The sequence below is a fragment of the Nannobrachium achirus genome, assembly GCF_963921795.1.
Source record: "Nannobrachium achirus genome assembly, chromosome: 23".
Classification (NCBI taxonomy): Eukaryota; Metazoa; Chordata; class Actinopteri; order Myctophiformes; family Myctophidae; genus Nannobrachium; species Nannobrachium achirus.
The window spans coordinates 17346207-17360712 of NC_137830.1; the positions used below are offsets into that span (position 1 = coordinate 17346207).

At 42.3% G+C, this 14506-nt stretch overlaps 1 protein-coding gene across 2 annotated transcripts in view; it reads left to right on the forward strand.

The window, feature by feature from the left end:
• The window catches only part of osbpl8 (oxysterol binding protein-like 8), a 180060-nt gene that overhangs the window by 74873 nt on the left and 90681 nt on the right, over positions 1 to 14506 (forward strand). For both annotated transcript variants that reach the window (XM_080753969.1, XM_080753970.1), the window contains one exon: positions 2119 to 2158. In XM_080753969.1, coding sequence (XP_080610095.1) covers positions 2119 to 2158 — 40 coding nt within the window. The remainder of the gene's footprint in view (positions 1 to 2118; positions 2159 to 14506) is intronic.

Genomic DNA, 14506 nt, shown 5'->3' on the forward strand with positions numbered 1-14506 from the left:
CATCACACACAGCCCCCCAATTATTTTGGGGGATCCCCAGATGATTAACTTAATGTGAAACATTGTTTTCTCACTCAACTGTAAACAAAGCAACATAAATAAATAGAGGGTATATCTTTGCATTTCTAAAGTGCCAATTTAAGGACTTTTTAATACCTCTAAAATGGCAAATTAAACATTGTCCAAATTGTCAAATATATAGAGACAGAAATTGTGAAAATAGCCGATCTACATGCTCACAACGCCTCGCATCGCGAGATTCAAGTGGTTAAAAACTGCCGGCTCATGCAAGATTCACGCTGGGGTCCCACGGGATCCAAATTGCAACGCTATTTGGATCTATTTTAAAGCTTTGCTGCTCAAACTCTGCCCTTCTGTGACCCCTCCTTTCTAATCTGCTTGTCTTTTTCGCTCTAAGAGGCTCACAGTATTGTCTATCCTCTCCATCAGTGGCTCATGCGGCTGTAACCAATAAGAAATCCTCATTAGAACTGTCTCCTCTGGATTAACTGTGCAATATCCAATCAGTGGTATTGTTTTCGTGGAAAAAAGCTCTGTTGCTTTGTCAGGGATGACAATTGCCTAATTTCCTAACACAATCAGAAATAATCTATGTGTGTGTGTGTGTGTGTTTGTGGTGGAGGTTTGGGTTGTGTAGTTATCATGATTTGATTTAGCTATTTGTATTTGGAAGGAGACCTGGACTGGATCCATGGATCCGGATCTTCAAATGGTAATATCAACAGGAAGTTTACATTCTGTGTTTTAAACATGAACATTTGTAGAATATATATATATATATATATATATATATATATATAATTCTAAGGGTCCTTAACATTAAACCCTTTGAGCACCACAGATGAAGAACTAGGATTTAGAATACATTTTTAGGTATTTGTTCAGGTCTTAATGGGTTAAAAAGAATGCCATGCTGGGTTTTGTTATGTGTTATATTGGTAGCATCAGCTTTGTTTGCATTCATTTATGGGTTAAACTGTGACTGTGTTTCACCTGGAAGTCAGAGGAATATCAGTTCCTAATCAATGGAGCAACAGAGCAGATATCTCTCCATTTGGACAGATAACTACACTAACTCGGTGGGCGATATGGTGATACATATTGTTAACTCTTTTACTGCTTCGGACGTTCCCGTCCGCCCCAATTTTCAACCCAGCTCGTTGCCAATACGGCTCGTTCTTTTTACCTTGTCTGATGACTGTAAGCTGATGAGGGGGCGCGCCGCCGTGTACAGTAAAAACATCTCCCGTAACGCTGCTCTCAAAAATCCACCGCCCGTAAACAATAATGGAGTCCCAAATCACTTCCTGGCTGTTTTCTGTGGATCTGATCTAGAAAATGCATTTCTATGCTCTGAATGGATGGCAAGCGGAGCGGCCCGATTCACACTAATTCTTGCATAAGGCTGCCCTCTGCCGCCAGCTTGGCTCAAGTACACATATGAGCGTCCATTGTAGAAAGAATTATTTTGAAAATTATCAATAGATAATTTTCTATAACATCGCAAAGGTAAGCTGCTTTTTGCTGGTACCAGCCCCAATAAATAAATAATAACATCTGGCAGTAGAACTGTTTGAAAAGTCATATCTTGACTGATATGACTTTTCAAAGATATAATATATCGTGATACAATGAGGGAGTCTTATATGTTGAATTGTTAATACAGAGATTCATTGCAGAATTCAATTTAAACCTGGATTTTGGTCTAAATCAGTAGTTCTCAAACTTTAAAACGTCAAGGTCTCCCCTAAACTCTGACAGTACCATCACCCAATCCTGTTGGTTCCCTACCTCCTCTGTTACCCGGCCTATTCTGTTGCCAGTGTTGGTCATGTCGTGTCCTTCCTTGGTTGCATTTTGGTTCAACTAACGTCTGTTATTTATTTTTTTCCCTTTCTTTTTCTTTCTTTTTTTTTGTCGTCCTGTGTGGCTTCCGCTGCTGCCGTGCCCACCACCACCACCACCACCACGCCCACCACCAACCTTGCACCAACCAACTACACCGGGTGGATGCCCCCCCCCCCTCCCTTTCCATCAAATCCCTGTCTCGACCCCCCCCCCTCCCCTCTCTGTGTGTCCCCCCTCCGTCCCCCCCAGCCCCATGCAGAGGTCAGAGAGCAACACCATGCCACGTCAGGTAAGCCAGTGACATTCAGTGACATTCAAGTTTGTTGGGGAGACAGGGTCAGAGGGGCTACCTTAAACCCATTTAGGCCCGGAGTTATTTTATTCTTTAGCTATTGAAAAATAGCAGGTATACAAGCTCGCAGAGTGCCGCGCTGCGACTCTGCGAGCTTGTAGATCTGCTATTTTTGAAAAATCGTGAAAATGTGTGCAAATCTTTGATTGTATCATTTTCAAAGTAAACCTTTCGTAACTCAAATCTCTGCTATACTGGGGGTCTCTGGAACAACATATTCTGAGATGGGGGGGATCTCTGAGATGGTAGATCTCCAAATACATGTAATTTTTGGGGGTCCTCGACATGAAAAAGTTTGAGAACCACTGGTTTAGAATACATTTATAGAATCGGGTCAAATTGGGAACATTTTCCCAATCTTTTAACACCTTCTAAGCCAAGGGGAGCCCCTTAATGTTAAAACCGTACTATATCGCACATCCCCCCAGGGACTCTCAGCCACGTCGTACATTCCCGGACTTTGTCTTTAAAACCGGAATAAAAGCTTTTGATCCGAAAATCGGCGATCGTCTAACCTTCCCTAGTCACCACTCGTGCACTGATAGCTCATGCAGACCGTGCATGAAGCAGAGGTGACGTCAGCGCCTCTCCTTCTCCAAGGCTACTCCCAGCCATCCGTTTGCTGTCTGCACACTCGAGCTCCTACAGCAGCCATGCTTGGGGCTATGCTAGTGAAACTCTTCAGTTCTGTTCTTCAGTCACACATGGACTATTTGCGGGGACATTTACGTGAAAGGATCGCGCACGCGAAACGCACGGGGACATCGGCGATCGGCCAAAACCCCCATTCTATCCCAACGGAAATCGAGAAAATCATGGTGAGTTACTGGCCTGGGGGAAAAAAAAAAGAAAAAACAGCGGCGCTGTTCAAGATGGAGGGGCTGCGGGGTCATGTTTATAAACATAATATTATGTCTCAGATCACAATACAATAATAGAAATGTCACGGCTAATCTACCAACCACCATTCTATTTCGGACGTCAAGGTGTTAATAGTTAAAGCATAAAATAATGGTTAAAAGTAAATAATGCGTAATAATGCGTTCCCGGTTTTAATGGTTTAAAATGAGAGGGACCGGGTGTATCGCAAAGGGAGTACCACAGGTTGCATTGCTGCACAATCAATTGTAACAGCAAAATGTCACAGTAAGGTTGTGTTAAAAGATTAAAAAAAAAGCGTATTATCATTCATAAGCGCATGAGAAATTATCAATTACAAAAAGTTAAACGAAGAAATCACGTGAACGCTTTCATGCCATTCAGTTGGACTGAAAAGCAGACTACAAAATGACCCTTTTTTTATTGTAATATTGGATTGTCTGTACAATACTGAAGAGTTGTTGTCGGTAAGATGTGTGCTATATCTGATTTAAAAGTTTTTCACTTTCTAGTTTGACACATGCAACACTGGGTTTGTTTTCTCATTGTCATGTAAGTTGGCCAATGTATCACAGGCCTAAAAAAGCTATAAAAGTATAGACCATATTCACACGGTGACCATCTTGCCATTAAGTTTAATGAAATGCCACCCCAGTTGCCACCCGGTTTCAATGCAAATTTCATGGCCGCCAGGTGAATATGGTCAATAGCATTTGCCACTGAAGAGAAAGTTCTTTAGTCCCTGGTGTGTGCTGAAAGAGACGTGTTCCGCCGAGACCCTAATGTCTGTTTTACAGTATTTAAATATATAAAAATAAAGCGGCTGCTTTACTTTTCCCAAGCAGCCCGTTAACCGTATTCATATGTCATACGAGCGGGACTTGGTGTTCAGTCTGAGGGCTTTTATTTGTTTTTGGGCTATTTATGCCTTTATTGATAGGACAGTAGACTGACAGGAAATGGGGGGAGAGACGGGGAGTGACATGCGGCAAAGGTCGTCCGTATCGGGAATCGAACCGGCGCCGCATCCATGCCTTTGTGGCAATGCCTAAGTGGTATGCGCCTGGACCAGTAGGCCAGCGGGCGCCCCAGTCCTAGGGCTTTTAAATGTGACGTGTGCAGATTTATTATGCCCAGAATAGAAACATAATATAAACTGACCATAGGAGGGGACAAGCCTCTTACTTGGAATGTTTAGATGAGCTTCAAGTAGTCGGAGGCCTTTTTTTTTTTTGATTGATTGAAGAATTTATTATAAGTTTGCAATAGAAAAAAGTACAGTTTCATGACTGGTACAAGGTCAACTAAAAGGAGATCCTAGAAAGCCGAGGCTTATTTCCACAGGAACCACACTTTAAGTACCGTATTTTCCAGACTATAAGGCGCACTTAAAAGCCTTTAATTTTCTCAAAAAACTACAGTGCGCCTTATAGTCCAGTGCGCCTTATATATGGATCATTCATTGACATTGACATTCCCTTTAGCACAGCTCCATCTGTTAGATGCATAACGCAACGGTAGCGTCTATTATGTGCGCCTTATAGTCCGGTGCGCCTTATATATGAAAACAGTTTGAAAACAGACCATTCATTGACAGTGCGCCTTATAGTCCGGTGCGCCTTATAGTCCGGAAAATACTGTATCTCATATAACATTGAAAGACAGACGGATAGAACATAGTATAGAAAGTCGATGGGAGCCCAACTTGATTTTTGCTGCTGTGGCGACCCCGAAGGTCGCCGACTCGGGCGCCCTAGCTAAATCATTAGAGCATGCCCTGGGCTACATCTGTGCAAAACTTGGCGCTTTTAGACTGATTAGCATGAAAAATCCCCAAGGCCTCCGACTAAAGGTGTTTTGTATCCACATCATATCCTGATTGTCTCGGTCCACTTGAGACAGATTGCTTCTTCACACCTTCCATTTGGAAGGCCTCTGAATTGTGTCTCGAGTGACCCGTTTTGATTGGGTCTCGCATCCCTGCTCAAATAACCATGCTGAAAATCAACACAACACTGACTGCTGTCTCTCCTTGGCTTCCAGCAGACAAACGACTCGCTCAATATTTTTCACACGTTCCATGCCATAATAGGCGAACGTTCGTCAAAAGAGAGCAAAAATCTACAGATCTACAAGCTTGCAACACGTCGCATTGCAATGAGTTGTGAGGTTGTAGGTCGGCTATTTTATGTGAAGAATCTTAGATCTGCGGATCATGTATAGACCCCTGGGGGACAAATGTTCGCTTTTAAAAATATAGATTCAAAGACTTCAAAAAAACAAGATTTTTCAAGAATAGCAGATCTACAAGCTCGCAGCGCACGCTGTGAGCTTGTATATCTGCTATTTTTTAATATAATATAATATTATAATAGACTACACTAAGTAATAGTAGTTAAAGGGATATTTCATTTTTTTAAAATATGTTGGTCATATTATCGTCTAATCAGGCTTTTTTATGAACACCCTGGACATACTTTTAATTTGCTTGATTCAATATTTAGAATTTGGGCGTACATGTTACCAGGCCCTCCTCCTCCAGGACCCCTCCTGTGTTTTTTCGATAACTTTTTTTTTTTTTAATTAATTCTTTGGGAAAATGTTTTTATTCTATTGTTTTATTGCGTTTACCGTGCTAAAATGTGGGGCATGCGTACGCATGGGGGCATGCGTACAAGTGGCTAAATATGTCTTTTTAGACACAATAAGCCAGCAGTTTCTTTATTGCTATTTACAGTAACACTTCTAGCACCCATAAGTCACATCCAACCATGAAAGGTTGCATTGTATCTTGGGAATGGGCTTATTCTGTGTAAAATTACATATTTAGCCACGTACGCATGCCCCCAAACACTGAAATAAGAATCTCTAAAACAATAGAACGAAGCAAATGAAAACATTTTAACACTCACTTTTTCTTTTCTCTAATTACAATCTAAAATATGAACCCTTGTTGTAAAAAAAAGCAAAGTTGTGTTTTCTCAATAACCGTTTTCATTATATTTTATTTTATAAAGATATGTTTTTGTGCTTTTTATGCCTTTATTTGATAGGACAGTAGGCTGACAGGAAATGGGGAGAGAGATGGGGAATGACATGTGGCAAAGGTCGAAGGTGGAAGCGCAAGGAGGATCGTTTCACAGATTTCAATAAAAAAAAATCGGATTCAGGACTTGCGTTTTCAACCCCCGAAAATGCTGTTGTCGTCTGAACGGAAGGCATATCTGACATTTCATTTTGCGGAATTTTCATGGGAGCTACTGTAATATGCATTGTGTTCCCCAGCTGTCTTTGTAAATGGAAAACGCTACAACTGTAGCTATATATAGGCATATGGAAATGTTGTGTGCTGTTCATCTCACCTCCTTGAGGTCGATGGCTGTGAGACACTCTAGGGCAGGGGTTCCCAAACTTTTTTTGTTCCCAATATGTTTTTTAATCCGAGGCACCCCTACATTATAATTTTCACTCACAGCACCTTATATTTATAGCATATCGTTGTTGTCGGGTGGAAACCTTGTATGTCCAAAACCGTTCGTTTTGTATTTATCATCTATAAAATGTACTAAACTAGTGAAAACAGCCGATCTACAAGCACACAACGCCTCGCATCGCGAGGCGGTGTGTGCTTGTAGATCGGCTGTTTTCACTAGTTTTTTGCGACAGTCTTGTATGATGAAGCAGGGCTTTGCTTTACCAAAAGACGTACACATTTGAAACTTGGAGATACAAGTTTTCTGCCCGACAGTGACGATATTTTAGTGATTATGTTGCGAGGAAAACGTTGAGATAATAGCCATTTTGGTTAGAACTGACTCAAAATAGCTTTGTACTTCAAGTTTAAAATCATACTAAATATTTTTTCAAGTGTCCAAATAAATTCCAAATATTATCAAATGATCTCGGGGCACCCCTGGACTGCCATCGCGGCACCCCTGGACTGCCGTCGCAGCACCCCAGGGTGCCCCGTCACCCACTTTGAAAACCCCTGCTCTAGGGTTGTGTGTGTGTGTGTGTGTGTGTGTGTGTGTGTGTGTGTGTGTGTGTGTGTGTGTGTGTGTGTGTGTGTGTGTGTGTGTGTGTGTGTGTGTGTGTGTGTGTGTGTGTGTGTGTGTGTGTGTGTGTGTGCGTGTGTGTGCCGGTGCCCGTGTGTGCGCGTGCGTCTGCACGAATGCAATTAAGATGAGGAAGGGAAGAATCAGCAATGGAAACACTTTGCTACGTTTATCAGCCTTGGCTTGACTGTTTGAATGAATACCACAGCCACTTCACAGGACAAAATGAATCAACCCTCATGCCGTTCAGCATGATATGGGGTTGAACACTGTGCTTGTAAAGATCTTTATTATCTACAGTATTTTGCACCAGTGTACTATGGGCCTGTGTAATGGTGTGCATTCAGATGTTAGGATATAGTGGACATGAATCTCTTTTTGCATCCCTACCTCGTGTGAAAGATTTGATGACCTTTTTAGTTTTATTGATTGAATACTTTATTTGTGAAAGATGTAAACCGCACGGAAGCACAGTAAGACTTGGGCTTGGGATAACACAAAAAAACGTCTTACGTCTTAGGGACTTGTATCCATTGTGGTCCTATGTTTTCAATTCATCAACAGAGCATAAAATATTCAGACATCCCAACTTGAAGATCAGCATTTCCGGGAGTTTTTGGCCAACTTTATCGTTGCTTGCGAGCAGGTGCCAGCACGTGCGCGCAAAAAAATATGTTTTTTTTTCTTGGATTTTACTCTTCTTTTATGCGGTTAAAAACTGCTAAAAACTGTTAAAAACGGTTCTGCACGGCAGCGGAACCGTTTTAGGCTTAATATAATCGGGTTCATTTATAGCATGATGTCTTACCTATTTGGGAGAAAGTTCTGTCACTCTCGCAGTGAGACACAACAGCCTGCCTGCAGGCTAACGCAGCTATATTTCCAGTTTTATGTCCAGCGAAAAAGAACCGAGTTGTAAAGTATTCATATTAACTCAGCGGGTGCCCACGAGGTGTCTACACGCCAATCTCTTTGATGTCTCTGGAGGCCCACGACGCGTTGACGTGTTTACTGTATTTACAGTATTAACTTTAAATCTCACCGTTAGGTTGGGGCTGCGCCTGGATGTAGCCCATTAGCCGCTAGTCGCTTCGAGTCGTACGCTGAGAGCATCGCGCGGCCGTTTTTCTCCGTATACTCCAATGCATTTCCCCATCTTTAACGCCCTTTATCTCTGATGTTTGTTTTATGGCTAAAACTGTGGCGTGGTGCGGCAAAATGTCCAAATTTTGATCGGCAATGAACAGCTATGATCAACACTGCTCCATACAGTAAGTTACACAATAACATCCTGTCTGCGCTCATGTGACCAAGTGACGTCATGACGCATGCATTGACGCAGCAGGGCCGGATTCAATACAATGGTGGTGGGCCTGGGCAGCAAGAGGGGATAAATGGGGCAATCCAGGGGCACCCGATGTGTTAAGCAAGACCTGTCAAAACCTGTCTGTTCACTGTTATGAGCTGAATATATATTTTTCCGCTTAAGAGCCCATTCTCTGCATCTGAGACCAGTGGTTGGTCACTTTTAGACGCCCACATCTCCCACAGCGAATGACAATCATTCATTTGCCAGATTGACAGTTCGACGACGAATGAGAACACATTTATTTGCATCGCGGGTTGCAGATCCGGTTTCTAGACCGGATCCCGCCGGATATGGCAGGCCTTTGCGGGAGCGGCCGGGATTTCCAGGAGTTTTAGTGCCACTTGCGGGTGTCCGGGAGCGACGCTTATTTCCGGGAGACTCCCGCAACTTCCGGGATACTTGGGATGTCTGAATATTAATACATGTCATCAGAAAATACACATACTGTAGCTATATTTACAGAGGAGAGCGGCTGCGTATGTCCCCTCTTATCAAGGGAATTATTCTCCACTTGTAATTTTCTGGTCATTTCATTTTTCAGGCCTTTTCCGAAAGAGGCCAGTGTTCCACATCCCCAGTGATGACATCTGGCCCGGCAAATGATTTTGTAAATAATTTTAAATTTCTGACAGTCCCAAATGTACAGTAGACTGGTGATTCTCAAAGTGTGTTCAATGGGGGTCTTCCGTTACCTACATTTTTATACTAAATTGGAGATCCTTTTTATTAAAACGTTCCTTTTAATTAGAAGCGCTCTACTAAATAGAGAATCTAGCCCACTTTATAGAATGCTTTTATCCTTTTTGAGCGGTGGTCACACCGTCTCCTATACGTGGCCGTGTGTGTGGGTATGTATGCGTCCGTCTGTTTAAGAAAGTGTCTCTCCATATCTAAGAACAGACCTTGAGCTCCTATTCAATGGTTTATCTCTGTTCCAAAGGGAGTACGTCTGTCTTATCAAATTTTTCTTTTTTAATTTTCATGAACTAAACATCCTCATTCAAGGATGTGGCCTTCAAGTAATTATCACCCCAAGTATTCCTATCTGCACCTGTGACATTTGATTACATACACAGTTCTATCAGTATGCAGTTAAAACATAGCCTGCTTCCAGACCATAGACCCCGCCCACTCTCAGAGTGGACTCTTTCTCTGGTCTGGAGCTGAGTACATGAATCGGCATTTATTTTCGGCCCGTCCAATGAGCGCGGGGGGTGGGGGTGGGTCTAACGAATATCCAATCCGCGCAGCAGTTGAAACGATTCAAACGAAGTTCACACACATAGGCAGACTGAGGAAGGCACACACACACACGCACGCACGCGCACGCTGATTTCACCAAGCTGTTAATGTTGATTACATGTTTCTGGTCGCAGTTCTGTGTGGAAGCAGTCACTGGCACAGACAGAGACACACACACACACACACAATCACACACACACACACACTCCGCGACCATGCGTCGTGTCCACCGTGCATCTCGATCACCGTGCGTCGCGATCACTCGCGCGCGGACGCGCGTGTCCACGCTCGCAAAAAAGTCCCTCCCCCGTAAATCGCTCAGAATAGGGCACAGTTTCAGACTACTGCGTGAGCCGAGTCTGAGATCAGGCTAGTTAAAACACTCTCTCGCCCAAAAATAAATAGATGGATTTTTTTTTACACTAGTTGGAGCTCTTCGCTAACTTAAGAAAAACAAAACACAGGATTGGCCCTGTGGGCTTTCAAAAACAAAAGTGATTAGAATGTCCATCCATCTTTATGCCCATATATGGTGTTCCATGTTGGAGTGCCCGTTGGGCAGATCTTTATGCCCATACATGGTGTTCCGTGTCCAGGCCAGTCTGTGATGTCAGTACTATGACGTCAGAGTATGACGTGATGTCATCATGCTGACAGACGGTTACCATGGCGGCGAAAACTGTGTAGTATCAGTGATGTCAGCATGCAGATGGTCAGACAGACATTCGCTAAATTAATAGTTATTATAGATGTGTGTATTGTTGCTTCATTAAATAACTTCTACTCGTGTTTATTGAAAGTGATCGCTACATGCTTTTTGATGCTATTTGTCCTCATATGTTGCAGTAAATGACTGTATCCACTTTGAAACTCGGGTGAAAGTTTGGTCCACGCACTGGGGATTCTAATAAGAGCAATGACAGAGCTGAGGTATACATGACCACGACAAAACCACCAGAGTATTTGGAGGCTAATGGAATCCCATCAGACACATTGCAATTTGCCTAATATTCAATATAGAGCATATATAGAGCATTATTTTTCATGATATTCACTTTAGGAATATCGGCACATACATGCACTAACCAGAAGAACTGTAGATTTAGTGATATTAATGATCACTCTGCTTGCCTGGATGTGAAATGAAAAAAACAACAACAACATAAGGCCATGCACATTGTAAGTTAGAGGGACCAATAATATCTATAAACAATGTTGCTGGGTTTTCACAAAAAAAAGTTTATTGCCCCCTGGTGGAATAGCCTTAGAATGTCAGTGTTCGTTACACCTGCATGCTGCATTGCTTTACCCCCAAATCAACTTAAACAAATCCATAGTAAAAGATAAAAATGAAATCAAAAGTTGATGTAATCAGAAGCTATTATATACTGTAGCTCCATGCCTTTTAATTGCATGACTACAATTTAGGCAAGAGCGATTTACAATTGCAAGGTAATGCATCAAATGCATAGAAATAGTAATCTAAGAAAAAAACGTGGGTAGACCAAGCACCTATTCAGTAAAAATGAAAAATAAAAATCCCATCTAAATTACATCTATGCATTGGTCATTGAGGGTGGGCAAGTGCTACGGTAAGTGCTATGGGCTAAGGTGGAGTCTGAAGAGGTGAGTCTTCAGACCCACACGTGTGTCATCAAGACCGATTGTTCACTCTAATTTCAATAGTTTTCTTGATATCCTACACGAGTTATGGGTGGCTTTTTTTCTTCCATTTCCGACCCTGGTTGGGCTATTGGGCGTCTGCATAATATTCAAGACATTTTGGGTAAAGGTCTCAAACTCCCTTCTGCATGAGATGCTGTGTAGATCAGGGGTTCCCAAACTTTTTTGTCTCAGGGTACCCCATGAATATTTTTTTAATCCGAGGCACTGTTCCACTGTTCCAAGGCACCCCTACATTATAATTTTCACTCCCAGCACCCAATCCCACCTTATATTTATAGCATATCGTCGTTGTCGGGTGGAAACCGTGAATGTCCAAAACCGTTTGTTTTGTATTTATCATCTATAAAATGTATACAAAACTAGTGAAAACAGCAGATCTACAAGCACACAACGCCTCGCATCGCGAGGCGTTGTGTGCTTGTAGATCGGCTGTTTTCACTAGTTTTGTGCGACAGTCTTGTATGATGAAGCAGGGCAAAAGACGTACACATTTGAAACTTGGAGTTACGAGGTTTCTGCCCGACAGTGACGATATTTTACTGATTATGTTGCGAGGAAAAAGTTGAGATAAAAGCCATTTTGATTAGAACTGACTAAAAATAACTCTGTAGCCTACTTCAAGTTTAAAATGATACTAAATATTTTTTCAAGTGTCCAAATAAATTCCAAACATTATCAAATTATCTTGTGGCACCCCTGGACTGCCGTCGCGGCACCCCAGGGTGCCCCGTCACCCACTTTGAAAACCCCTGGTGTAGATCATGGCATCCAAAAAGCACTGGTGATGATCTTACAGGCCATCCAGGGTATGGGACCCCGCTACCTTCAGGAAATGATCCACCCATAGAGCAGCTAATAGAGGACGTCTGTCCCTCCATTCCCTACGGCACTGGTTCTCAACCTGGACCCCCCAAAATAATCATATTTTAACTGGGGACCCCCCACCCCGACGAGCACTAAGAGTTGAGGCATTACATTTGTATAAAACGGTTCTATTGTGAAAATAGCAGATCTACATGCTGGCGTGAGCATGTAGATCTGCTAATTTGACAATTTGGCCAATGTTAAAGCCAAGGTATTAAAAAGCAACATAGAGTTTGATTTCTCCTGGCTCCCAAGCTGTGGAATGAATAACCCCCAAAGTCAGGACCACAGACTCACTCATCATCTGTTAGCCTCATGTAGGGGTGGGCGATATGGTGGTAAATATCGCTGAGACGATACAATGTCTCCACGATATTCCTTTTCAGAGATATCGTATACATCGTGATACAATGAGGGAGCCTTATAGAAAATCCTGTTGAATTGTTAATTCAGAGATTTTTTTGAATTGCAGAATTCATATAAATCTGCATTTTGGTCTAAATCAGTAGTTCTCAAACTTTAAAATGTCAAGGTCTCCCCTTAACTCTGACAGTATACAAATGAAACCAATCAACCCAGAGTGTCCCTGGACTCCACTTTGAGGACCACTGGTCTAAATGATCTGTTACTCCTTTTTCTTTTCTTTTTTGTTACCTTGTAGGTGGTTGTACTGTTACGTAACTTGAAAAATAACCATAAAAACCAACATGAAAAAGAATTATGATAAGATTGTGTATCGTGATACAGCTTGGGAAAATATTGTAATATTGTATTTTTCTATATGGCCCAGACGCCCACCCTCAGCCTCATGTCACATGAGCTAGTGATGATAGCATGCACTGGCAGGTGTCCGTGTGTTTGTGTCTTTTTCTCGTCAGTCTGGCTCGTTTTATTCCAACACACATTTAACCAGATGTACTATTAATCACTAGTTAGAGCTGAAAACACACCGTTGCCCATGCTTCTCTGGTCAGATTGGATCCTACTTGAGCTGGATTATGACCTGGATTACACCACTGTGTGTGTGTGTGTGTGTGTGTGTGTGTGTGTGTGTGTGTGTGTGTGTGTGTGTGTGTGTGTGTGTGTGTGTGTGTGTGTGTGTGTGTGTGTGTGTGTGTGTGTGTGTGTGTGTGTGTGTGTGTGTGTGACCATTTTGATGGAAATATTATTATTAAACAACAACACCTTCTTATTCCCATATGAGATACAATAATCCATCACAGAAATTAGACAGGAGAGTGATCAGAGTGAGAATGGAATGTTTTACTATGGAGAGAGAGTATTCAAGACAAAGGTACAACAGAATAATCAATGGTTTGTGCTCTCTCTGACAAATTATGTTTTGACATGAGTTTATGTATGGTCATATGGTCAGTCAGTAGATGACGTTTCAACAGTTCATAGGATATGTTTCTTGTCCACAAATGACAAGACAAAGAGTCCATATACAGGGTTCCTGGGGGGAGAGATGTCCTTGCTGGTGTCTGGATGACACCAAATGTCCCAGGCCGAGCCTTAGAATACCAAAACAATTCTCATTGTTTAGGTACAGGCTCCAGGCAGTTGATAAGGCCTGATTTCTACCAGACGGAGACCTTGTGTGTGTACTGTACATGACCTTAGGGTCAGGTGGTCATCAATATGTATTGATAAAAAGATGAACGTGCGTGCGTGTTGTATGCACTTTGTAACTGGCTGTTTTCCTGACTGCACTGGCAGTGTTTATGTCCTTTGTACAAGGCATTCTCACACTTCTGTTTATGTGGACATAAATAAATATTTTGCGTGTGTGTGTGTGTGTGCGTGCGTGTGCGTGTGTGTGTGGTGCATGCGCGCGCACACATACTGTAGCATATCGTCACTGTCAGGCAGAAACCTTGTATCTCCAAGTTTCAAATTTGCTCATTTTTTCGCAAAGTAAAGCCCTGCTTCATCATACGAGGCCGTCGAACAAAAGTAGCGAGAACAGCAGATCGCAGTGCGAGGCGCTGTGTGCTTGTAGATCGGCTGTTTTCACTAGTTTAGATCATTCTTAAAATGATAAATACAAAACAAACGGTTTTGGACATACAAGGTTACCACCCGACAACGACGATATATACTTATATGGCTCCATGTTTCCCAGTTGCTTCTGCAATCGTACAGCTGTTGCTGTGGCCCCTCTATAAGGGTTAGGCCCTTATAAGTGTT